This window comes from Tauraco erythrolophus, chromosome 9 (genome assembly GCF_009769465.1).
Source record: "Tauraco erythrolophus isolate bTauEry1 chromosome 9, bTauEry1.pri, whole genome shotgun sequence".
Lineage (NCBI taxonomy): Eukaryota > Metazoa > Chordata > Aves > Musophagiformes > Musophagidae > Tauraco > Tauraco erythrolophus.
In genome coordinates, this window is record NC_141473.1 from 10,338,278 (window position 1) to 10,364,288 (window position 26,011).

A 26,011-nucleotide genomic window follows, 5' to 3' on the forward strand; every position below is an offset into this window, starting at 1 on the left:
TATTTATAGTCCTGTTCCTTTTGCCTTCTCTAACATGAAAAATATTGTTATTTTATGGAGTACCAAAGATGAGTTAAATGTATCTCACAGATTAAATTAAAATAAGATCACTGCAGATTTTTCAGTAGTAGCTACTGATTGTTTTGGCTTCAGTTTTACAGTTAAAGTTGAGACATTTTACATTGATTCCTTTCCCCCTGGAATGAAAGGAATCCAGTTCTTCTTGTGAACCAGCTTCCTTCATCAAACGGGACACTCAAGGCCGTGAGTTGCCATTGGAAATCTTGGGCATTTCATTCCAGAAAAGAGAGAAAATGCAAGTCAGTACAAAGTTCAAAGATGCTAATAGCCAAGTAGAAGGTCTTGACTGAATCTATAAGGATATTAAAGCCATTGATATTGTACAGCCAGTCCTCATGTCCTCTTCCACATTAATAGGTCTGCCCTAGGAGGTCAGATATTGTTGCTGGTCTCAGCTGACTTGAAGCAGTTTGTCTCACCATTATATTCACTGCCAATAGACACTTTTATTGACAAACATATCAAATATTCTGCAAATGTGAAACTCAACCCAAAAATGGTCCTTTGGGTCAGGTTATGAACATGAGAGGTGGAATTGATGCTATGACATCCCTGTGAAATGGAAGACAACAGGTAAGCTTGGTGGCTCTTGGAAGGAACCTGAGGTGCTGAGATGCAACGGTGATGAACACTGTGTAAAGCGTGAATGGAACAGAAAGAATCTGAAGGAAGAAGAGGGCAAAGCGGCCATTGCATCTTCAGCTCATTCATCCAGGTCAGAGTAGCCTGAAAAAAGGACAGAGTTCAGAGGGATCTGTACTGTTGTCCACGTTGCGAGTGTTCTCTAGCTATACAGAAGACTTCAATGAGTGAATAGATTTGTAGATGGCAAATCCTTCCTGTCCAAGAATTGCCTGCACCTGAGTGATGTCTGTGCATTTAAATTCACTTAAAAATTTAAAGAGGGTAGGGGAAAGAAAAAGATAATATCTTAAAATGAAACAATTTGAAGCGAAGCCACTTTGTTCAATGTTTTTTTTTTTCACTAATCCAAGTTGTCACCCCTCATGATGCAGGGAAGGAGAAGTTCATAAAAGCAAGCCACTGGGCTGCTTTAGCAAAATTCATGCAGTAAGCAGGGAACTAAAACACATTGTTGACGCAACAAGGAGTATCCCAGAAAATCCAGAGAAGCAAACACGTTGGAATGAGTGATGGGAGAAGGAACTTAATCTCCTGCCATTGTGACAACCCTGATTTTGCTGTGCAGGCCCTGAACATGCTCACTGTAGAGAATAAGAGCAGCGCAAGACAGCACACCTCATGACTGCATCTTGTTTACAGCCATTTTCGAGCCAAGTAGACCGAGGGACTTGGTTAATGCATATCCCAGACTGCTAGGAATGCAGTTTGGGCATCTTGTTTTGTTTCAGCTGTTAAGAGGCATTTTCTGGTATGCTACCTTGTACACAGTACATCTTCCACATGCCGACCCTCCACCTCAGCCCAGACAAGAGCCATTGCAGGACCACGGCTCCCATGTCACCCACGTGATTTCTCCTACAGCTTCACTGCCACAGAAGTCCCAGCATCAGATCTTCACAAGATGAAAGCCAGTTAAATTCTCCAACCAGAAAACCCCCAAAAGTTCATCCTTAGAATGGTTAGAGTTGGAAGGGACCTCAAAGATCATCTAGTTCCAACCCCCCTGTCATGGGCAGGGAAACCCTTCACTACATCAGGTTGCTCAAAGCCTCATGCAACCTGGCCTTCTGTGATTAAACAAAAAAAAAGCCCTTTAAATTCTACTTTAGAGAGGATATGTTCAAGTGCAGATGGGGGTTATGGTGCCTCCTGTCTGTCATTGGGTAGTCAGGGTAATTGACCCATCAATATCTACCCAGAGGAAGAGACAATATTTGAAATTCCTGTTAGAAACAATTACGTACTTGACCTTAAAGTATGGTTCTTTCTGCTTTCATTTTTTTAAGGAGGGCATTAAAGAAAAAAACAAAACAAAACAAAACAAAAAAGGAAAACAAATCCAGAAAGGCTCCCAACTCTTTGAAGGTCCTGTTTGTGCTGAAACAGGCTTTGTGAATTGGTCATTGGCCTCTCGGAGCCCAGGGGACGAGGCCCAGGCAGCGATCAGCACTGCTGCCGCGCTCAGCACTTCCGCAGCCACCCGCTGCCCCTGCCCTGCCACGGGGGCTCCGCTGCAGTGAGACGCGCCACAGTCCCCATCCCACGGCCCCACTCTCAGCGTCCTCCTTGCTCAACCTCCCCCCGCCTTTGTCCAGGGCTACCAGCCCTTCTGCAGTGCTCCCATACCTTTGCTCCGTTGCAAAGGGCTGGAGACGAGGTCACGCAGAGAAGTGATTTGTATGAGGATGTCAGTCTGTGGGCGAAGCACTCAGGTCCTGCTGTTGCTGGTGAACATGGACTTTCTCACAAGGGTAAAGCAGGCAGGTACCTACCTCCGTGGACAGCCCAAAATAGCAGCGAAAGAGCAAATCCACAAACATGAATCATAGAACAGTTAGGGTTGGAAGGGACCTCAAGGATCATCTAGTTCCAACCCCCCTGCCATGGGCAGGGACACCCTCCACTACATCAGGTTGCTCAAAGCCTCATCCAACCTGGCCTTGAACACTTCCAGGGATGGGGCTTGTCTGATCTTCAGCATCATTAACTATTTCCTGTTAAACTAGTGAAATGATGCAAAGTCTCTGCGGGTTTTGCTTACCTCAGGACACAGGTGGAGGATGCAAAGAGGAGCCTGCTTTGCCTGGCAGCAAGGTCAGAGCTGACCCCACAAGCAACTGTCCCAGATGCCCAGGCTAGGTCAGGAAACAGCCCTGCTTCTCGGCACCACTTCCGTGAGTTTTAGAGGAAATTCACTGCTTGATGCATAGGGTGGCCTAGAATCCCTCAAGGCAGCCCAACACCAAAGGATTAGGAGGCATCAGGGAGAGTCCTCAGAAAATGGGAAGACATCCACACTGGTGGTAACTTCTCTGCAGGACGTGCTTGTCCCCAAGGGCTTGCAGCATTTCACTTGCTGTTCTCAAGGGCTTTGCCTTTCACCCATGACAGGGCCAGCTCTCCTGCAACTGAGGAGGAAGAGGAGGAAGTGTTCCACTGGGTGCACAGGGAAGCCTGCAGCTGCTGGCTGAGAAATTGCCGAGGTTTCCTTGGCACTGGCACTGCCTTGGCTCGGAGGCAGACACCATTGCAATCCCTGCATGAGGACGCACCGGACAGGTAGAAATTTCTCTCCTCTACAAGCGACGTTGTCTCAGCAGAAGCATGGGTAGCTCAGATTTTACACTCGTCCCTTCAGCCCTCGTAACCGCGTGGATTAGAAACAAAGAATGATCTTCAGCAACATCGTGAGCATTTCACTGGCGGCCACTTTGTTTTCCTGTTCAATGAGGAGGGAAGACACCGGCTGGTCCCGGCAGCATCCCCACAGCCCTCTGGAAGGGAAAGCTCATTGGGAGCTTGGAAGCAGTGCTCAGCATTGTCCTGTTGGGCTCCTGCTCCTGCTTCCCCTCTGGGCCCGTGGGTGAAGGTCAATCACCCAACGCGAATGCAGCCACACACGGGAGTGGGATAACGCTCGTGGCCATGCACGGAGCGGGTGGATTCCTCCCTGCTGGTCCCGGGGAATTCAAGGCATTAAAAAAAGAGTTGTCTCGCCCACGTCTTTGCTTTAAAAATCAAAACAATAACAAAAAGACCAGTCGGGTTAATTACACTAGAGCAGAGAGGAATCTCTAAGATGTAAATACATTTCCATGAACATTAAAAGCAAACTCCTCTCTAAAGTGTTTTTCTTTCACAAGCAAGCAAGAAAACGCATTGGATAAAACAAACTTTGCTTATTTTAGTTTCGACTCAATTACCTGTTAATGGAAAAAATCTGGCACCACTAATAATGAGGCAGGAATGAGATCACTGTTCTGGAGGCCTGGCTTGTCAGGGAAGCTTGCAACAAGAAGTGCATTTATCTGCCTTTCTATAACCCTTTTCAAGCACTCTGTCAGGGAGCCCAAACTGAACAGCCAGTTTAGGAGGAACTTGGAACCTGCTCCAGGCCCCCTCAGCCCTCTGGGAAAAGGAAAATTATTGTTGGCAAGTCTGCCTGGCTCCAGAAGTTGATCCAGTGCCCCCCACTTGCCCATGCAGCAGCAGACAGAGCTAAGAATTTTGTTATAATTAAATAACAGAGTGCTGATTGGTTGCTGGAGGTGGTCTTGAAACTGGTGTTTAAGGCAGCGGAGAACAACGGTTACTATTCATAGAAAAAGCAGAGTCTTAAAATCCATCTGTTTCGTTCCAAATTTAGGCCAAAAAAATGCTCACTCACTGTCTTTAAAAATACCACCTGCTTAGCTATTTTGTATAATGTGCCATTATATAAGTTTGAAGGAGGAGCCGGCGGGGAGGCAGCGGGGGCTGACAAGGGGCGGGGGGAACAGATTAAAAAGATATAGTTAGAGCCAAAAATACCCCAGCAGCATATTGAAAAGAGAACACAAAATAAGGGAGCAAAGGAGACATTTTCCAAGGAAGATTAAAACCAGGGTGTTTGCTAATGCCTGGGAACCAGCTACTACAACTGGGCTTGTTTGCAAATAAGATAACAATCTTTTAAAAGAAAAAAAATGAAATCAACAAGACCTGCTTGCTACGCATATCCAACTCAGTTCCTCACCGTGGCACAGGACCGTGGAAGCACTCCGAGCTTTTCCTACCCTGCAGACCTTTCTGGAGGCCAGAGCATCACAGCCTGCCTGGCCAGAGCCTCTGCCAGTGGGTACCTCCCAAATGGTGCTGTGCTTCTCCTTGGTGAGCTGGTGGAAGCAAATAACTCGAAGGAAGGGGACAAGGAGCTGGTAACATCATGGAGTCTACTTTTCCAGAGCAGCTTTGCTCTGTAAGCAGTAACATTAGCCAGGCCTGGTGTCCTGCAGATGTGTCTCCTATCTCCCCATCGTCCTTTCCCTCCCCTTGCTTCCCTGCTGCAATCTTACATAACATTACATATTGCAGCTGCAATATTTCCAGTTTTCCCCATACCCTTAAGTCTCTCCCATGTCCCTTGTTCCCTCCAACACCCCAATGCTCTCCATGTCTCCTACCTAATCTCCTTGGCCTGCCAGCTGGGCAGGAGAGCGCAGATGCTGGTCCAGAAGTAGACGTGTGATAATTGGCCATCTGGATGCTGCCAGAGAGAATGGATAACAGCTGAGCTCTCCCTGCCTTTTCTTCAGCATTGGATCTGGAAAGCCTCTCTTCTCAGCGCCAGCAGAGATTTCCCTGGAACTCACAGGGACTTTATCATCTCCAAGAGTTTCACTGCCGCTGTCAAATCTGGTTCAAAATGCCAGAGGATTCAAGAGTTATCAGGAGAGGGTCAACCAGATGGATAGACAGCATGACTTCATGGTCTCCACTGCCTTAGAGGTCCGAGCTAAAACACCCTCACCCCAAATAAAATGCATTTCTAACTTCAGAAAAAGAGCAACTCATAGAACATGGATGCAAGTCATTAGTGAATATTCTGGATTGATCCCTGAAGAAAATCAGTCCAGGGGTTGGCAGACTCCTGTCCTCAGGGAGTCCTTAAAATGGGCTGATGGCATTATTGACAATGATGGGCCATTGGGATGCTTTTGGTTGTAGCTGATCTGACTTAAAAGTCTCAGGATGTTTTCCAAGAACATCTTAAAATAAATGCCAAAGTACCTGTCTAGTCCTTTTTGTAATATAGCAATTGCTACAATCTCTGAGCACGTTTGCATATTCATAGTTTTAAGGTTCCAAGAGCTTTGGACTTCTTGTCCAACACAGACCGCTGGTCCTGGACTGAATTTAGTCTTCAGCTGCAGCATCTCTCCCAAAAAAGTATCCAAAATCTTTACCCACTCTTAGGTGGTAAAGTATTCCAACGTGTATGCCAGACATAGCTTGGTAGCACTATCACACACCTTCACTTTTTTATTATTATAGTCTGCTTTCATGATCGTTGCAATGGCCCATACAACAGTTTTACCGTGAATTCCCTTTACATCTTTTTATGGTCTAATGAAGTGAACAGGACTCTGAAGATTGCTCTTTTTTCCTGTCTTTCGCTTCCTTTTTTTCTTTTAAGCAAAGCTTAAAACCATGTGGCACTGCTTTATTGAGTCAGCAATTGCTCAAACTTTTTAAAATTCCATACACTAAGTGAAAAATGAGATTTACGAAACTAATAGAAAATAAACGTCCCCCGAACATGCAATACATTGACTTGCTTCCTTGCCTTATCCCATAAAAACAGACGGAAGCAATAGCTACAGTGAACTACCTACTGTTGGCAGGGCCCCATGCTGTCTTGCGGCAGCACCGTGCAAGGACAGAGCGTGCCGGTTTGTCATTGCCCCACTCTGGAGGTGGTCCTCCCTTGTGTGGATCTGGAGGTGAACGGAGTGGTCAGGCCACAGCCCTGTAGCCAGCAGCCAACCCCGTTTTACACCTAAAGGGTGTGAGAAGGGCTGTCCTTCCACCATGTTTCCAGCGTACCTGGCCCAATGGGGTCCTTGGCTGTGACTCCTGGGCACAAAGGGAGTGCATATAAATAATAGCAATTTTCTCCCAGGAGCCTTGACCCAGCTCAGGCCCCTGAGCAAGGGATATTTGGAGGCAAATCTGAAGGCATAAGCCCATCAAGGGACACAGCCAATGCACAACCTACAGGAAAACCAAGCGGTTCCTTTCCCAGGAACACACAACTGTTTTCCGCAGCAAGCAAGAGTTCCCAGCACGAGTTATCCACCACTGGTGAGCCCTGTTCAACCTATCTTTTGAACACGTGCCTCTCTCAGTGCACGCACAGAAGGAAAACCAATTTGCCCAGGAACAGTGGTTTTGGACTCTGCTTTCCAAAGGCTTGCTAATAAAGCGATGAGCAAAGAACACGCTGTTTTTCTGAATATATGAATCATACCTTGATGGTGTCTCCTTTGAATCATGGCATTCAAAGATCTCCCTGGAGCACTATGTTTGACATGAGAAGAGAGCAGTTATCCCCAGCAGAGATGCAGCACATGCGGCTGGCTGACGGATGGCCATGCTCTAGCGAAAGTCAAAATGTTTAGGAGAAAGAAAGAAAACCAAACCGTTCCCTAGAAACCTTAAATAGCAGGAGAGTAATTTGAGCATCGCGTTCAATTTGCTGACTACCAACAACGGCAAGATTTAGCACCTTCCACAAGGGCTTCACAGCAACATCCTTTTCCCCGTCGCAGAGCCCTGTCCCACCCATGCTGCCCACAGGCCTGCCGCGGCTGACGAGGGGACACGTTCCACTCCTGTCTAGGAGTGTCGTGGCAGACCACAACAGGAACAGCGTCAGGCCTTGGGTCGAGAGAGAAATGGAGCCTGGTAAAAAATTCACCGTGACTTAATTCTTCTAACAGGAACTATGAAGTAGTATTCATGTACATTACCATTTATTAACACGTCTGACAGTGTTAGTCAGTTTCGGGCTTCTAAACTAGTCATTAAAAAGTACTATAAGTTGTTTAAACATTATTTAGCACTTTACCCAGTGCCTCCCAGCCCCTCTACAAAGCAAATTCTTTCTGCAGCCAACAGACAACCGCTTTGCAGCCAGTTTTGGTTTTATCGGACCCCACGGCAAGGGATGGCACAGTCTCAGCACCGAGACTGGGCTTCCCGAAACAGCCCCATTCCCAGGTCTCTGCAGAAAATCACTTCACCTGTTTTCCCATACGAGGAAGAATACTTACCCTTCCCGCAGAGTCCGTCAAGACCAACCGAAAAGACGTGCGTTACCCGAGCAATACCCTGGCACAAGGGCAGGGAACAAGCCTGCTCTGAGACCTTTGCATTCAATCGCCCTCGAGTGCCAATGTAGAAATTACTATGGCTGAGAATTTCCAAGACGACCGGGGCTATGGTGACATCCACTTGCGAGAGACTCCTGGAAATTATGAAGCTTAAATCCCTACTGAGTTAAAAGAAACCTGAGCAAATCAATAATTCTATAAAAAATCCTGAATCTAAGTTCACTCTCACCCTGCAGCATCTGCAGGCATTGCTGCATTGGGTGGATGCAGGATGCCCAGCACTGAGAGCAGGCTGTACTGCAAGGGTGTGTTGCGTTAAATACATACATATATATATATAATATATACAAAAGTGGGCTCAAACCTATCTAGGAGATAAACCCTATGGTCAGCACAAGGACTCTGCCTAATTGGGGCTACCTAAGCTCTCCAATGTGACCTTTACAGTACATCAGCCCTGCGTTGTGGGATCACCAGGTTGGAACAAAAAAAGTTTTAAAATTAAAGGTATCATCGGCCCTGCTCTCCTGTCCCCCAGTCAGGATCACTTCACATGCAGGGACAATATTACTTTAGCTCATGTGCTATTTGTCTTTTGCCAAACCACGTGACCACGTGCCATTTGCTTTAAAAAAAAAAAAAAAAAAAAAGATTTTCCACTACTTCTACTCACGTAAAAACTTGCTGTGCGGCGAGGGGGCCAGGGCAAAGCAAATTTAGCAGGCAGCAGCATGGGAACCTGAAGGAAACAGAGGATTTCTCACAACTACAGCTGGCTGCACATCACCATGATTTTCACAAAATTTTTTTTTCAAGGAAGTTTTCCACTCGGGCTGTAAATCTTTCTGGCCAGAGTAAAATGCAGTCAACGCATAAATGAGTTGACAAGTCATTCTCTGCACATACTAAGTTGCTTTTATTAATCCAGAACTGCATGCTACAGATACTGTACAGCATGAACATTTATTCATTACAAAAAATGGCTTCCAAACCATTAAAAATGAAAATCGGAATAAGAGCATAAAACGGAACAGTAACATCACAACTGTTAGGAAACATTCAAAGTATTCACAAAAAATGTTATAGTTAGCATCTTAATAAACCAGAGAAAAATCTGAGACAGTTTTACAATCGCTTCATGTCAACTACAATGGCACTGAATGAACAGATGAACAATTTTTCAGCTTTATACAGCGTTTTTTGCAACATCAACATGCCTAGGTTTTTTTTTTTTGTTTTAAGTTTGCTACCTACCTGTATGTAGTAAGTGTACATAAAAGTGGCAGTCTGATTTTCCTTTTATGAATAATCTAATATACAGAATTTGGCCCTTAAGGGTTTATACCTCTTCATTTTAAATGCTTTCCGGACAATCTGCTACCAAACACGTCTGTTATAGGTGACATTAAAACTACATACATATCTACCTATGTAACATCACAGCAAAACATGATGAACAAAAAAATTACAGCATTAAAAAAAAAATAATAAAGTTGTCGGGAGAAAGTTAAAAGTCACTGAGAATTTTGGCACATAAAAATTTTGCACACAGCCTACAGTCCTAATGTCACAGGGGATTCAGCTGCAGTTCTGAACGGGAGACACTTGGACCTTGCTATTTTTCAAACAGCGTTGCTAAAATTTCCCTTGCTAAGTTTTCAAGTCTTTTTGTGTGTAATGGCTTTTAAAGCAATTTTTTTTTTTTTTTTTTTTACACTATTGATCCTTGAAAAAATGCATCTGCGAACGTCCATTTGGTGGCAATTGTGTTTCATATAGCAAAAAAAAAAAAAAAAATCACGAAAGGAAATCAAAAAAACAAAAATCCCGGAAAAAATATATATATACACATTTATATATAAACTTAAAAACCTTGTACAAATGAGTTGTTATATATAAGATGCTTACACTAAGGGAAAAAAAAAAAACTTTATACAATGTTTCAAGAAAAAAAGAGGAAAAAAACATTTAAAAAGGGACAACATACAGATACAACAAGCAATTTCTAAAGCAATAAATACTACTGGTCCAATAGCGTTGTGATACTTTTAATTGTTGAGTAGCGTTCCCTCCCCCAAAAAGAACAACACCATGGAACAAGGTATATTAACACATTTTTTTTTTAACCCTTTGTTTCTGTACATTTAAACAATAACAAGTAACATCACAATAAAGGTTGTTTCACACAAGGAAGAAAAAAAAAAGAAGTAGTAGCGGCACCGCATTCGTTGTGCCCTTAAAGGTTTAAAAACCAGATGTAAAATGATTGGTTCGCAAGCTCGTATTTAATACAAATAATAAAGAACCAATGCCTCCGGCAAGGGCTGCTTCAAAATTGCTTCTTTTTTTTTTTTTAATTTTTAAAATCAGTCTTTAAAACTAAGCTATTGGAACTACATAACAATTATGTATATATATATATTTTTTAAACGCTACAAAGACTTTAAACAGCTGTTGATAAAAATTTTGGCAGAATCATGAGGCTTTTCTCATCTACATATTTAAAAAGGAGAAATTGAAATAAGAATGGGTCAAATATTGACCAATGAACTCGATAAAACATCAACTAATGTAGCCACGTGGCACGAATTAAAAACAAAACCGAGAAACGACGACGAACAGCGGACGACGACGAGGAGGAGAAGGGAAAAAAAAAAACAACAAACAAAAAACAACACGAAAGGAAAAAAACCCAAAGCCCAAATCCCAACATAATTCAATCCCCCCGAAGGAAACCGAAAGGGCTAACGAGGCTAAAGCTATTCTAAGGACTTGGTTACGAGGGAGAGCGGCTGGGGCTGTGTCCCCGCCAGCGAGCTGTGGGAATGCAAGGAGGACGTCGAGGGCTGTGCTAGGGATGCGGCGGCGGCCGGCGGGAGGGCGGCCGGCGGGTGGTCCAGGGCCCCGTTGGGGCAGCTGGCGGCAGGCAGGGCGCCGGGCTTGCTCGCAGCGCTCTCGGCGAGGACGAGCGAGGATGGCGGCGGCATCATGACCAGGTGCGCCAGCGGGTCGGGCTTCAATGAGAGCGAGAGGGGTTGCGTTTGTTCAGTCTGTGGTTTCGAGTCTCTGGAGGGGGAGGCGAGCATGGCGGGGGAGGACGGAGGAGAGTCTAGTAAGCTTCCATCTGAAGAGGGTGGGCTGACGCAGCTGCCTTCACCTTGTATGTAGCGAACGCACTTTTTTTTTCTCCTAGAAACAGGGAGAGAGTTATCTGTGAATAAAGGGCAGAGACGCTGATGGAGACAGTCATCTAAAGCAAAGAGCCGTCAATTAGCTACTCTGGGCTCTGCGCGGGCGGCAGCCCGGCCCCACGCGCTGTCCTGGGGGTCTGGTGGGGTGGCCTGGGCACTGAGCCCGCTCAGGAACCCCCCCTCAGCTAACAGATTTGGAAAGGATTCACCAATTGTCTCTTCGTCCCCCTCCTCTTCAGGCCACCTCCTTTCCTTAGTTATTTTAATAACCAGAAAATCAGGTAAGGTGTTTTTTGGAGCCCACTGTGCTAATCTACAAACTCGTCTTTCCTCCGGAAAAATGAAAATAAAAAAATGTAAGGTTTATAAAATAAAAGCTCTGAGTAGTTGATGGTATCTCAAGATGTCCCATAACGCTGTCCAACTCAACGGGGCTATCTCTACACCTGCGTCACCTGTCGTCTCTTAGGAGGCAAGGACGGCTGCAAACTACTGCTCATTGCTTCCTCCTCTGTTAAGAACCACACCAAATCCAGAAACGTCAGAGTCAGACAGGAGGGATATATAATAGAGAGAAGGAGAGAGGGGAAATAAAAACAAAATGAACAAACAAAGCAAACAGAAGGAAAAACAGGAAAAGAACAGCATAAACAGAGTATGATCCAAAATAACAAGAATAACTGGTTGTATGGCCTGCAGGTTGTGGCTTTAAATCGACTCAGTTTTAGTTTTTGTTTTAAGGGAGAGTGGTAGATTTGGGAAGCTGCTCGTCTGCGTTTTGGGGAATTTTCCTCTGAGAGGCCATCCATGTAACACCAGAGTGGGATCCAATTGCAGTAGGTGAAAAGCATGACAACAGGTATAAAGGTGAGGAGCAACATGGAGCTTATTTCACACCAGGGAATACGAGAGTCTTGCAAGAGCCGCTCATCTTCAAATAAATAAGTGACCCAACAGAGATCTTTTCTCCTCCGTCCACTTAATAATGTAAAGGAGCAATGAAAGCAGATGACAGTATCCCACCATCTCTCTTGCCAAGTATATGCAAGATAATTCTAGCAGCAGGACAGAAATAAAGAGGCAAACAACCACAGCATCTGGCAGGACAACGTTCAGCGGCCACCTTGACCCTCATAATGATGGCTCTCCAGCCCTCCTATTCACAAGCACACTTTCCATAGGAAGTGCTGAACCGCTGTCACGCAGCCTGAGGTAGATGACAAAGTCTGCCTAGAGCTGCTCAGCCACAAAAACTTTGGACACTCAGCTAAGCTGCACAAAGCCACCAACGTGAAGGAGTAGGTTGCTCTCCCCCTCCAGTGGATACCTCCTCCTAGCTCAGCAACTTCATCAGAGGAAGCACCTGAGTGTGGCACAGCAGCTGAATGTCGCTGGGTGACATTCCCTACTCACATAAGTGCCCCAGCTCCACTGCTGGACGTCAACGTTCTTCCCTATGCATGGCAATTGCGTTTGACTTGGGTTAAACCAAGGTCTGCTATCTAGGCAACGGGGCTAGATGTTTCTCGATTGTAAGGGAGATGTAGCCAACTTGATCCTTGAGTTAAAAGATATTGTCTCCCATAGCCAAGAAGGGAACAGCAACCCCAGCACTCCGTCTTTCCACCAGCTTCAGCGAGGGACCATTGTTGTGACGTCCCTTCCTCCAGAGACTCAGGCTCTGCTCTCAGGTTCTGCTCCACGTTCCACATGGCAAGGTAAGGGGTTAGGGCTATTAGAGTTTTAACCACGTTAGCCTGCAGATCAATACATGCTAAAAACTAAAGACAACCATGCAACTTAAATGTTAAAAAGAAAGAAAGAAAGAAAGGAGGGTAGAAGACAGCAAGTAAAGGCTGTAAACCATGCTTTATTAGGGCAACGTTAAAAGACAGAAAAAAAATTAATTTGGTGGGCTCAAAACAGAACCTATTAACTCTTCTACCATGAACAAACAATGTAGGAAGCCTCTGGCTTCCTTGGCTTTCTTCTGTCCTTGGCCAAGGACAGTTCTGCTGCTCATTCTCCCCTCCACTCACCTCTGTCTCACCACTTCCTAGCTTCAGCTGTGCAATGCTACCAGGGCCACAGTTCATGTTAAGACCTTCTGCACAGCTGCAAGTAGCAAAGCAGAACAGTCATGCTTCCCAAAGCTCACTGACAATACCTGTGTGGAAAGGTGGCTTCTCACAATTTGGAGAGGGCAGGGCTGCCCTGCCATCCCCAAATTAAAGTAATTTGCAAGCAGAGACCCAAGCTCTGCTTGTCTCATTGATGGTGGTCCAGAAACCACTCAACTGGATTGCTCTGAACCTACAAGGCAGTTAATTATTTCATTGGAGGCAGCTGGAATCTAGTATGCCAAAAATTCAAAATAATTTTTTTAATACTAAGTTCTGTGGCTCAAAAGGAAGAGTTCTTAACGGCAAGGTAGAATTAAACCAGCTCTATCTGACTTTGACTCTGCAGAGTTAAAAATATTTTTAAATCTAAACCCACTGGTCTGCTATCTGAAGTAATTTTCCTCTGACTAGGATTAAGGTAGCAGATTGCTTCCTCTGCTTCTGTTGTATATTAAACTCTTTAATAGCGTGGCCACTTTTAGTATGAAAAGCCATTTACTTAAATCATGATGGCTCAAGGCAGGGACGTTTCTCCAGCCTGTGCCATTCCCACCATGTGTTATCTGTGGTCATGTATGCGTCAGGGTTAGGTGGGACAGAAGCCATAGATGGGCAAAACCCATAACCCTGCAAGCCAAATATTACCAGAATTGAACAACACCTAGGAAGACTGGTGAAGTGGAATAAATAAATATTTGAGGAACTCTTTGTGCCTCAGTTTTGCTCTCCTTAAAGTGGGAACAAAAATACTACATATCCCCTCTCAGAAGCACTAGTGAGGATTATTCACTTGTGCATCGCTCTGAAAGTGTCAACTGCTACATCAGTTCAGCAAACACCAACAGACCTGACCCTTCTCGTGCTGCCACTGAAACTAGCCCAGGACAGCATCGGGAAACCCATAATGCTGCAATTGCCATGAGTGAAAGCCACAGCCGAGGACAAGGGTTTATTCAGTTGCTGTGAGTAAAGACGTCTCAGTGTCTATTGTAGTAGCAAACTGCACATCTTCAGCATCTAAGTAAGATGTGCTACAAAACGCTACCATGCTAGCGAATGCAATGTTATGACAGTTAGGACCAGAACTAGGAGAGAAATGCTCTAACACCTAGTGATAAAACGCCTCCATGCATTTAAAGAAACTCAGAAAAAACCAAACCAAACCAAAACAAAAAGACAAGCAGCTGACTCTGCATCAGCAAGTCTAAAGCTAACAGCTACACCACTGAAGTCGTCTCTGATGTGCTGCAAAGATTTCTGAGCAAAATCTGGCGTAAGTTAAGAAAGAGTTTATGCTTCACATGTAACCTAAGCACTGTACAGACTGAATGAAAAGTCCCCTTGCTGATAAAATGTAGTTTTAAAAGTATGCTGTTTACTTAAGCAGGCAGGGAAAGATAAAGCAACACAAACACGATGTGCCTCCAGTTCTGGTACTTGGCATATCGAGCCTGACATGCTTCAAACACTCTGTCTCTAGACAACACAAATATCTACCGATAGTGTGTAGTGAGCTAACCACAGAATAAAGCCTAACTAAATACAGCATTCGAGTCTTTGGCTAGCATGAGACTTGAGCCTCCCGACACAGTGAAGTGGCTACCCAGCTCTTTTGGACTGAATCCTTCTTCCTTGGAGCTTTAAGAAACTGCTTCTTTCAAAGCTTGTGTAACATACGTACAGGTACTGATAAGTAAGACCCCAACACCCGGTACTAGCATGCCTCGACTGGGACAGTATGCAATCTGTTGAAGGCATTTCTGGTGCCTTCTCTAGCATTTTGACATATCACACCACCCTCAATCTGCGTTTCCCTCGACACTAAGCACAAACAAGACTGCGTGCATACACAAAATACGATGGACATCTGATCTACGTTCTAAATGAGATGGAGCACATGGGACTGGCATGAGTAAGAGGGGAAAATGTGGGAGAGGAATCACTACACACAGAGTGTGGTTTGGGTTGAAATACCTACCATCATAATACTCCAAATTCAAAGACTGCTTGTATCAGAACAAAGAAACAACAAATTTAACCAAATGCGATCATATAAGGAAAAAGGAATGAGAAAAGAACTACTCAGTATCCCTCCACCAAGAAAGAAGCACGTACTGAGTTATATATGGAATTAAACTCCAGTAGAACATGGGCTGCCAAAATCTGGGCTCTCTGATGTCTTTCATCTCCTTTTAATGCTAGAAACTGTCCTACTAAAGTAATTAGTTTTGTCTAGAGCTCAGGCATTTACAGCTCACTTGTTGGGATAAAATTTAGGAAAAACGTATTTTCAGAATCAGAAAAAAAAAGACATCAGATCATCTAAAAAACGAATATCTACATAAACCTTACCGAGGCATAGAAGCCTACAGACAGGTACTTAATTTTGCAGATAATACCAAAAAATGAGTACAATATAAGCTGTAAACACTGGCTTTTACATCTCCAATCATGAGAAAAACACTAGTGCTGCAGATCCCAGAACCTTTTTAAAAAGCTGTTGGCGGCAGCAGACATAAACCCAAATGAATGACAAAATATAGGTGTCCAGCTAAACATTCATTTTGCTGACAATCTGGAAAAAAAAATAATAAAAAAGCTGAAAAACTGCCAGCTTTAAGGACTTCAAGTTTTCTTGTTCCCAGTTCTACCACCAGGGAGAGGTTATTGGTAAAGAAAGAGAGAAAAATGGCATTAAATTAGCAAGAAACTTCAAAGATCAAAGATTATTAGCAATTGATGCTGTGGGAGAGAGAAAGGTGGGGAGTGGGGAAAAAGATTAAAAAAATAAAATCACACAAATGCACTAAGAGGACAGATTGCTTTTATTTCCCCAAAGGCCTAATGGGTAGTATTATACCTGCATGGTTTGCACCATAAACTCTGTCGGTCAAGCCCGAACAATGCCCGACACTTCTTTGGAGTATTTGCATCTGTTAGCATAAGGTAAACACAAAAAATACAACACAATGGTGGATAGAGCTCATTTGGACTGCGTCATCTTAGCTACAGCTACGTTTAGTTTTCAATCACCTCAGTTTTATTTGGTAATCTCCCCTCGTATCAAGGGCAGGGAAAGAAAACAGGATTTTGACAATGAGCCAAAAGAAAACAACAACAAAAACATCTCCGACACGGCCGTGCGTCCGTCCGGTGTCGGTACCGCGCTCAACGCTGTGTTATCAAGGGCTTTGGGAGCGACTTTCCTTGGGTGGATGATTGGAGGGCAGGAGCGTGGTTGAGCCACAGATCAGATGGGCTTAAGGCTGATGCTGTTTTACAGTGGGTTTTTGGCTAGCAGCAGCGAAGAGGAAGGCAAAAAAAAAAAAAAAAGACCAACAACAACCAAAAAAAAATAAGCAAAACCCTTTCAGAGAGACGATAACTCATGGCAGTGTCCCACTCCCTTGTGTCTTCTAGATCACAACACAGAGCTACAAAGCAACAAGGCAGGAAAAAAAAGGGGAAAGTACCAAATAAACCAGCTGCAAATCAGCCATAGCGAGTCTGGGAAAACTATACACACCTGCAGGGGCCGCACCAGTTATTCTGTTGATCAAGGCCAAAGCGCGCTCGGCATTTCTTAGGAGCGCTCAGGTCTGAATGAGTTCAAGAAAAGCGAGCAGAAAAGGGAGAGAGAAAAAAAAGAAAAGGGGAGAGGGGGGGAGAGAGAGAGAGAGAGGAAGAGAGAAAAGGGGAGAAAAAAGAGAAAGATAAAAATAAGGAAAAAATAAAAATAAAAAAGGGAATAAAAATCAATGTCCTCGTTATTAATTGCAAAGTATTGACTTTTGATTTAAAAGTTAAAAAAAGTGATAATCACATTTTTATTCAACTCTTGAGATTAGCTGTTGCAATTAAAGCTGCAGTATCCCTTTATAAAGGACTGTTTCTTTCCCTTTTAAAAGAGCAGGTAGAGGAAAGTCATTGTGGCTGGTCTAAGCAGGATGTTTCAGGCAAGATTCATCTGGGCTGTTTTTTTTTATTCTCTTTTTTGAGAGGGAGGGGAAAAAAGGAAGAAAAGAAGCTGAGTATGGAAGTTAGATCCTGAACATGCTTTTTTCTTCAACTCAGATACAAAATAAAAATAAGAGGGGAAAAAAAATAAAAGGAAATTATATCTCCTGGGATAATGCAGCTTTTGGAATAACGTTCAATTTATTTGTTTTTATTAATTTGTATTTAAAAGAATGGATAAGAATAAGCAGATTGCGGAATGAGCATGTTAGTATCAGCCAGAAAATAAAATGTAAAGCATGGCAAGGTGCTGAGTTAGTACAGCTAGTGAATTGCAATGAATAGGCTTGAGCAGAAAGGGAAAAAAAAAATAATCCAAAACTAAAATAATAATAAAAAAATGCATATGCATGCTAATGTGAGAAGACTTAGTGGGAGCCATGAAAAATGCCATTAGATTAAGGAGGTTCATTACTGACTTGCTTCCATTCTTTATCAGTCTCTTTAAAGAAATACTGCATATTCAATTTGCACAGTTAGTACAACTCTTGCGTTATTTTTACTGTATTACTGTTTTAATAGCAATTGTTACAAAAACGAAAAACAAAATTAAAAAATACTATCAAACATATAATAGATATAAAGATATATAGATAATAAATACTATCAAAACGTGTGGATGGTATTTTTTTCTTAATGTCATAAGTGTTTAATGTTAAAGTCTATAATGGCAGGAAAAAAATTAAAAAGCAGTTTATAAACTATTTTAAATGACTCAAAATGACGTTAGCACCTGTAATCGGAGGAAGTGAAAGGCAAGGATTTAGGAAACATTCGCTGTGTTCTGAAAAAAAAGAACAAATTATACAAAGGCTTCAAAAAGACCAAGTCAGGGCTTCTTCAAAATTGACTATGAGATTGCCTATGCAGTATTTCTAATTTCCTATATGGAACGGCAAACCTCCTTAATTTAAAATGGGTGCGATTTACCACTGTAAGGCATGCATCAGAACATACAAGTACAGCCCAAATTAATACCAAACACATACATACGTACGTACACGCACACACGTATGCGCGAAGTTAAGCGGACAACTTTGTAAACGATGGCATAGGCATTACAGCTACGGCTCTGCAGTTAGAGGCTTTGCGATTACTACGTACGAATTCGGCTAACGTCACAAGAGGCTCTGACATGCAATGGCTTCATCACTAGCTTTAGAAGGGCAATAACGCGTAAATAATTAGAGTGCGTTAAAAAACAGGCTGTCTAGTACAGGGACCGGCCCCCCGTGAGGCCAGGAGACTCGTACCCACCTCCCCCATACCTAGGAGCGTCACACCAGGACTGCCACACTTCCACTAAGCAAGGGATTTAGATTTCTTTTTACTTACCATTGGTCTCTCCTGGCTGCTTATCCCTTTTCCTCTTCTTCTTCTTTCCCTGCAGGAAACATACACAAATGAGAAGGATTAAAAAAACAAACCCTAAACACGTGTCCTCGCCAGACGGCACCAAGCGATGGGGCTGGGGGGGTGCGGGAAGCTCCTCGGGGAGGGCACGGAAGCGCAGTGCCGGCTCGCTGCTGGAGCGGGGAGGCTTGGGGAGCCCCGAGGGGCTGCTCACACCCTGGGGATGGCTCTGTCTGCCCACCCTGTGCCTTTTCGTACAGCCTTACTGCAGCCCCCCCACAATGCTAACACCCACCAAAGCCATAAGCAGCTGGGGAGGGGGCAGAACAACTTGCAAGATGCTTCTTTTGAGATAAGATTATCATCGTGACAGAAATATTGACGCTTGTACGCTGCTACTTCAAAAAACCCAAACATTCCTAGTCATGTTTCTGCGGAATGAGGAGGGGAAGAAGGGGCAACAGCGGAGATTTAAAGTGGGAGAGTCCATGAGTGAGGTCAGATTGAGACCCTGGAGTTCCTCTACACCCAAAACTGACTATTAACACAGAAGAGGAAGCCACAGTAACGAGCAAAACCTAACCTGCAGGTTTATAAGTGCGCCGACAACTTAGGAAGCAAAGCCAAGAAGAGAAAAAAATCCACATGTAACTAAGACTTTGCCCATATTTTGCTCCATCACAAGAAAAAAATCACTAGTAATATTATGCTAAACTGCATCCCCTTCTCAAATAGTGTCCCACAAGATGATGCAATTTGTTACGGTTTCTGACTGGAGAAAGGCTCTTTCTCCATTTCCCTCCAGCAGTGTGGGAAAGGACATGACCAGAAGCTCAACTTCTGTGAAAACCCAATGATCGTTTTCCAAGAATTATAAAGTAATAAGCATGGCTCAAAAGAGAAAACTGATTTTTTAAGAAAACTTTTCAAACACGGAGCTATGAGGTTTGCAGAGCAGCACAAAAAGGCCAGTGCAAGGGGACAGAGTAATTTCACTTTCACAGCTCCCCAGATGCTAAAAGCAACGACTTTTGGGCCAGCGATGTCAAGTGAACAGCACAGAGATCCCGGCTTTTGAAGATGTGGTACTAAGAGAAGTGGGTGAAAAGACACTAGGCCAGCAGGCCCTTGTGGTCAAAAGGGAATAGAAACGTCTTGGAAGAAGGAATCTCACAGCACTTTTGAAAGGCTGGACATATCTGTGGGGAAGCCAAGAGGTTCTCCCACATGATGGACATCTTTCTCAGTAGGTTGGTCTGGCTCCCAGCTAAATGGTTAAGATTTGGCTTCAGCTTGGGACCTCCACTATAACATTTGAGATGCCCACTATAACACGTTCCCTGGAACGTATTAGTAAGAAATTTCCCCAATGTGAACGCTGGATTTTGATTTGTTGTTGCTGTCTTATTTTGCTGCCCTAAAAGCTGGCTTTCTGGCATGGGACTTCAGTACTCATTCCCCCTTGCTTGCTCAGAGTTGTAAACTGCCACCCAGCTGTCCAGGCTGCCACAAGCACAGTCTTGTTCACGAGAGCCTTCTGGTGATGGAAAAAAGTTGAGTGTGCTGTCCATTTCAAAGGATTTTTAAACAACGCACACATAAATCCTGTAGTCTGGATGCTGCTGAGAAATCATCTCCAACACCTCTGAGGTAATTTTTGGGGGATATGGAAAGTTGTTGCTCTGAGTCAATTGCTACAGCAGCCATCAGTCTAACATGACATGCAGACAAGATAGACAAGCATTGCTCCTAAAGCTCTCTGAGAATAAAATAGGGAAAAACATGGTATCTTGAAGTCCACATATCACATAAAGATCTAAGACGCTCAGACTGCTCCGTCTATATTGATCTAGATTGACAGTAACGCTGTGAAAGTCAGTGAATTTTTTCCAGCTTTACAACAACATAACCGAAATCAGACAATTGCCTCAGGACCATAAGCTTGATTTTTATTTAATCTCAACGAAGCCACTTGCATAATTAACAGACTGCATCTGTGGCAAATTTGCTTAATTTTTGCAGTACATTTGGGAATTCAAGAGCTATTTCAATTTGAGACCTTGTAACTTCTTCAGATGAGGGCCAGCTAGAGCAGAGGTCAGGAGTTACCTGCCCTTTACAAACTCTTCAAGCCAGGTACTAAAGTACTATAATCCCTTTAGGGAGGAATCTGTTAAAAATGGCTGATAGACGAGAATGTCAGCCAGGGACCAGGATTTTCTGGTTCCTTTTCAACATAGGCTTTGAAAATTGTTCCTAACAAAAAACTCACAGAGGTCCCACTAGCTTTTTTTACACCCTTTTCAAAGGAACTAAGGAGAAGAATCACCTGGCTTGCTTGCTCAATTTCTGTGCTACGAGAAGATATTGTATTACGTAGCTAAATTAATACATGGACTTAAGAAAAAATTATGGCGGCAGTTTTTCAAGTGCTCTGCAGAAGACACTGAGGCCTTTGCCTCAGATTGTCCTCCTAAGACTTGAGCAGATGGTTTGTAACGTTTTCCATCATTGTACTATATAAATTCTTAGGCTGCAAGTAAATCTGGATGTAAATACTTGGTAACCATTTTGGCAGCTCCCTTTACAGAGCCAAACCAACATGGGCTTTGACAGGACTGCAGAGCTCTCTGGCACTAATTTTCTAGACAAGCAGCAGGCGAGGTGACTAGACCCTTACATACTTCTGCGTCCAGCACTCAGCACTGCTTAACATCTTACATTAGATCTCAGGAAGAGCAAATGTGCCTCGTGAACCAACGAGCCACAAGGGATTCCCTGAATCCTCTTATTTAAGAGCGGGCTGAAAGCTGCGTTTCTTGAATGTACTGCTCCTGTTTCTGTAGACTTGGGCTACTGCTGGCCTCATCCTCCTGCCTAACAATTTAACCATCTCAAGCAGCTCAGACGTGCTCCCCCTTCCAGGTGCGTGAAGGGCTCGAGACCCTACGAAACTCCGAAGGAGGGGGGGAACTCGCAGAGCTCTTGAATGGACCAGGAGAGGAGAAATAAATAAATCCTGCAGATGATGCAATCGTGTGATGCAAAGGTACCGCGCTCTCCTCAGGCAGGAAGGTTCCCCCTGAAGGTCACTTGGGGGTACAGCATCAAGCCGCTGGGAAAGCGCCGGCTTTCTCATCCTGTCCTTTTTAGCTCGAGAAGAAAGGGTTTCTCAGTGCTCACACGGTGAGGACAAAAGTAAAAGGTCCTAAACACTGAAGGCTTTGTACGTGCCCATCTGTCGGTGGCACAGTCACTGCGCAGAATGAGCATTCCTGAAACCTCAGTTGAGCCTATACTCCCTTTTGAACACCCAAGAAGATGATACTGCACAGTGCTGAACTACCTCAAGCCTACAGACTAACAGTCTCAGGCCAGACTATGCCAGAGAGAAAGGGAAAAGGTGTTTAGCAGGAGCCGTGCCTCATTGGGCTTAAAGAGGTCTCTGAGGAGAAGCACGCACAGCTACATCTGCAACGACGAACAAAGGAGGGAGTGAGACAGAGCCCAATCGAAAGAAGAGATGATCAAGAAAGAACAGAAGGATTTGAAAAATGTCCTGAAGTACACATTGCTAAATAAGTGAGGACATGTATTCTGCACTGCTGAAATGGTGGAAGAGCGTAGAGAGCTGCTGCTGCTGCTCTAGGCTTTGCTGCAGACTCTGAACTGGCTTCTTCCCATCCATACATGTAAAAGCCCAGATTCTCATACAGGTAAACCTTGCCTTATAACAAAGCACACTGTTTATGTGATTTACGGCAAAATAGGATATTCATGGTAAAGTAGGCAGAGATGATGATGATGATGGACGAGACAGATTTTGACAAAAACAAAATGTGCAACACTATATATAACTGACATCAATCTTACAGCTGCTGGTCCCCAAACCTGCATGGAAGTCTATCTGGAAGGTAGGGAGCAGGGTTTATTCCAGAGTTAGAGTTGAAAGTTTTAGGTGATTTTTACTTATTTTTTTGAAAAAATAATCAAGATGCTGCCATTATCCTATAGAAGGTTTAGAGCTCCCACCAATCCACAAATCTGTCAAGAATTTATGGGTTTAGGCTTGCAAACACTTACTACCAGATGCACCACTTACCCTTCATGGCAAAAGGGGTTATATACTACTAGTAAGTGGTTACAATGCTGGCCTTATGTTTTTAACAGATAAAAAAATTCTACCACTTTTAGCTACAAAACAGGCTTTCTGAAAGGCGGAGGGGGAAATCAATCTTAAAAACACTCCATGAATTGATCACAAACTCCAAAACACTTTTTAAAAAATGAGGAGAAGGGGGGAAAAAAAGATAGCATGGCCATGAAAAAGCAAAACATAATCGAAATATACAACAGTAGAGCGTGGAATAATTCATTTAACCCCACTTGAGAGTAAGACTTTCAAACAAGTCACGCTTTTGGTTTTGCCAGTCCTTCTCTGAAGCTAGGATAAGTCATTCTTCCACTTTCCACTATACTCTCACACAGATAAGCACAAGACACTAATTATTCATCGTTTTGGTGGAAAGGAGAGGAGCCATACTAGGGAAATTTTTAATTTGGTTTCAAAAATAAAATTTAAAATGACCAGCAAGCCAAACAGCATTCCCAGATGCTGGTAAAAGTGAAGGCAAGAGTTTCTTCACAGAGCTCTACTGTCATGTCCCAATTCTAACCTTTTACTAGTCCCAGCCAAGAAGCCTCTTCCAAGTGGAAGGCTGGGATTTATCCCCAATAGTTTTAGTATCGCAGAGGGAAGCGTCCGTAGTTGTTACCAGATTGGGATCCTGACGCACGCTTTCCAAGTAGTGCTTGTGTGCAATGTGTGGTCGTAGTTCAGCAGCTCACATATACATTTCTACAAGCTCTACTACTAAAAAAATTTCCACCTACATAGGAACCTACATAGTTATCCCGTGCGGACCAGCCCGGGTACAGCTGCATATGAAGCTGTCGTTCCTTTCTTGCTAGTTCATAGTATTTCGCTTGTTCTTCTCTGGATAACGCGTGCCACTGAGGTGAAGAAAAGAGAAAAAGACAAAATAAAAAGCACAAGTGTTTTTTTTTAAGCGTATTAACGGCAGAGTGTATTATTTATATATACAGTTAGAGTTGATTTTCATAAATAGAGAGAAAAACAGATGACCTGGCATGCTGCCATTCATATTTTATTTATAACTCCAGATTGTAACTCCAGTTAACTCAACTGAGTCACAGCTAATCATTTACATCCACTCAGCCTCGCTGTTTCTTGATGAAAGAAGAGAATTAAGAAAACTAAACAAAAATAAAGAGCAGGTGAGAGGGTCCAGAAGCTGAACCACTTGTCGTGAGCCAGATCTCAGTTACAGATTTAGAGAAGGTCTCCCCTTCCCTTCCCCACACTGGCATCCCCTCTCCCAGGTGCTGATACTGGTACCGTACTTCCCAAAGGCTTCTTCCTTCCCCACTTACTTTTCTGCCTGTTTCTAGGACAAAATAAGAAACCTGAGATTTTTCCCAGGTCATGGAAATAACATTGAAATAACACTGCTATTGATTAACTACCCCCCTTCCCTGTGGATGATCCCACTGGCAAAAACGGTCTGCGAAAACCAAAAATCAAACCAAGGCCTTTGGTTTAGTAACTTCCCTATCCATTATCAAATAACAGGAAAACACAGCGATCCAGAGGGTGTGAATCCTACCAAGTTTCAGTCCCCTGCTTGTGCTTCTCCCTTGTTACCTACCCTCCGACCGAGGATTTGGTTGATGGCTGCGCTCTCTTTCAATGTGCATTCTGCTACAACTTTTGCTCTCATTTCCTTCATATACAACATAAACGCATTAAGAGGTTTCTTTATGTGTGGCTTCTTTTTCTCTTCTTCTTTTTTGGAGTCCTGATGTTTTCTGAAGGGTAAAGACACAACAGACAGAAACCTCACAGTGAGAACCCTTGTGAATTTATCAAATTAATCCCCTCAACCCCTCTAGCTTTAATCCTCCGAATTTCTATTAATCTCTAGGTCTGAGGTGCAGAAGGTTCTCTAGAACCTTCACCCTGGCTGCTGCAGGAGAACAGTTTTAAAAGTATTACAAGAAAACTTTGAAGGTCCCTTCCAGCCCTAACGATTCTATGATTCCATGATTCTATGAAAACCCACCTCGGGTTTACGCAATATCACCAAGTACCCTCTCAGCCTCTAGAAGAACCTTGGAAGGACGTGGGCACCCAGGAAAAAGGGTTCATGGGGAGGGCTTGTGACCATGATAGTAGAGGAAATAGTTACAACTCCATCATCACTGGGAACTGAAACGCTGTCTTTCTGCTTCACCTCGTGAAATGAAAGGCAATAAGCACCAGAAGCACTAGGGGCAGAGGTGGACCGGGGCTCTCCTCGGTTCAAACCTAAACTTGATATCAGCTCTCTGCAGCTTTGAACAAGCCATTTATGCTCCGATTCATTGTCTCCTGTTGTATATCGATATCTAATGGCTTCGAACCTGGCACTAAGTAACAGGAAAACTGGTCAAGAAGTTTGAATCTTGATCAAGAAAATTCCACTTCTTGTTAAAATGTGTGAAATGAATAACTGCTTGTCTATGTCACGGACTGACTCTGAAAGACTGTTACCTATATTTTGACACACTTTGGTATAGCTAAACTACGTTCAAATCAATTAGAATAGAAGAGAAAAAGCAATTAAAAAATATTTTACAGCAAAAACATTTCCACAAATCCAAGCCTTTTTAAAAGCCACACATACACAGTTGATGCTTTGGGTGTTCTAAAAAGACGACACGGGAAGCAACGACTTACGAGCTGTGGAGTGAGCCGACGTCGCTCTGGGAAGATTCCTGTTTGACTGTTGGTGTGACTATGGCTGGATGAGGGATTCCAGTTGTATGTAAACTATGGTGTGGCGGGACCATGTGTGGAGGAAACCTAGAGGAGAGAAAGCTGTGTAAATCGTCAGAATAAAAATGAATGAATGGGGAGGGATGTGTACACACATTTAAAAAAAAAATGCATATAACAAGCACATGACAGCTAGACAAAGCATATGAAAGCTGGCAGCATTAATTAGCAATAAATTAAACATAATGACTCTTCTAATGTCATTAAAGCCAATCTTCCCCTTCATTATCATTACTGACATGAGACATCATGATTTTTAACATCTTCAACAAAAGCCAAATTGAACTGGATGAACTTGGACGAAAGTGGAATTTCAGCTACCTGCACGAAAATCCACCAGTCCGTTTCTTTGCTAAGAAATTATCTGTGGCAACCAAGGAATCAATTTTTATAGTTCTGAATCATGGTGTGAATTTGGGATGACATCTTTTGTTGCATATTGACAGCCATATAAAATATTAATGCAAACGCAATCTAGATGCATTTTTGATAATCCTTATAGATGCCTCATTAGCTACATTTGTTGATAGAGCAAAAGAAAATACTTAT

At 43.4% G+C, this 26,011-nt stretch overlaps 1 protein-coding gene across 11 annotated transcripts in view; it reads right to left on the reverse strand.

Moving 5' to 3' along the window:
- Window positions 1–10,322: 10,322 nt before the first annotated feature.
- Window positions 10,323–26,011, reverse strand: part of TCF7L2 (transcription factor 7 like 2) — a 181,693-nt gene continuing 166,004 nt past the window's right edge. For 3 of the 11 annotated variants that reach the window (XM_086616722.1, XM_086616720.1, XM_086616719.1), the window contains 5 exons: window positions 25,364–25,489; window positions 24,294–24,453; window positions 23,470–23,577; window positions 18,547–18,595; window positions 10,959–11,069 (listed from right to left, as the gene is read on the reverse strand). In XM_086616722.1, the coding sequence (XP_086472848.1) occupies window positions 10,990–11,069; window positions 18,547–18,595; window positions 23,470–23,577; window positions 24,294–24,453; window positions 25,364–25,489 (523 nt within the window). In that variant the 3' untranslated portion in view covers window positions 10,959–10,989. Of the gene's footprint in view, window positions 11,070–16,054; window positions 16,128–16,720; window positions 16,794–17,944; window positions 17,996–18,546; window positions 18,596–23,469; window positions 23,578–24,293; window positions 24,454–25,363; window positions 25,505–26,011 lie in introns of those variants that run through there. The other 8 variants (XM_086616712.1, XM_086616711.1, XM_086616718.1 and 5 more) reach the window with 6 other exon arrangements.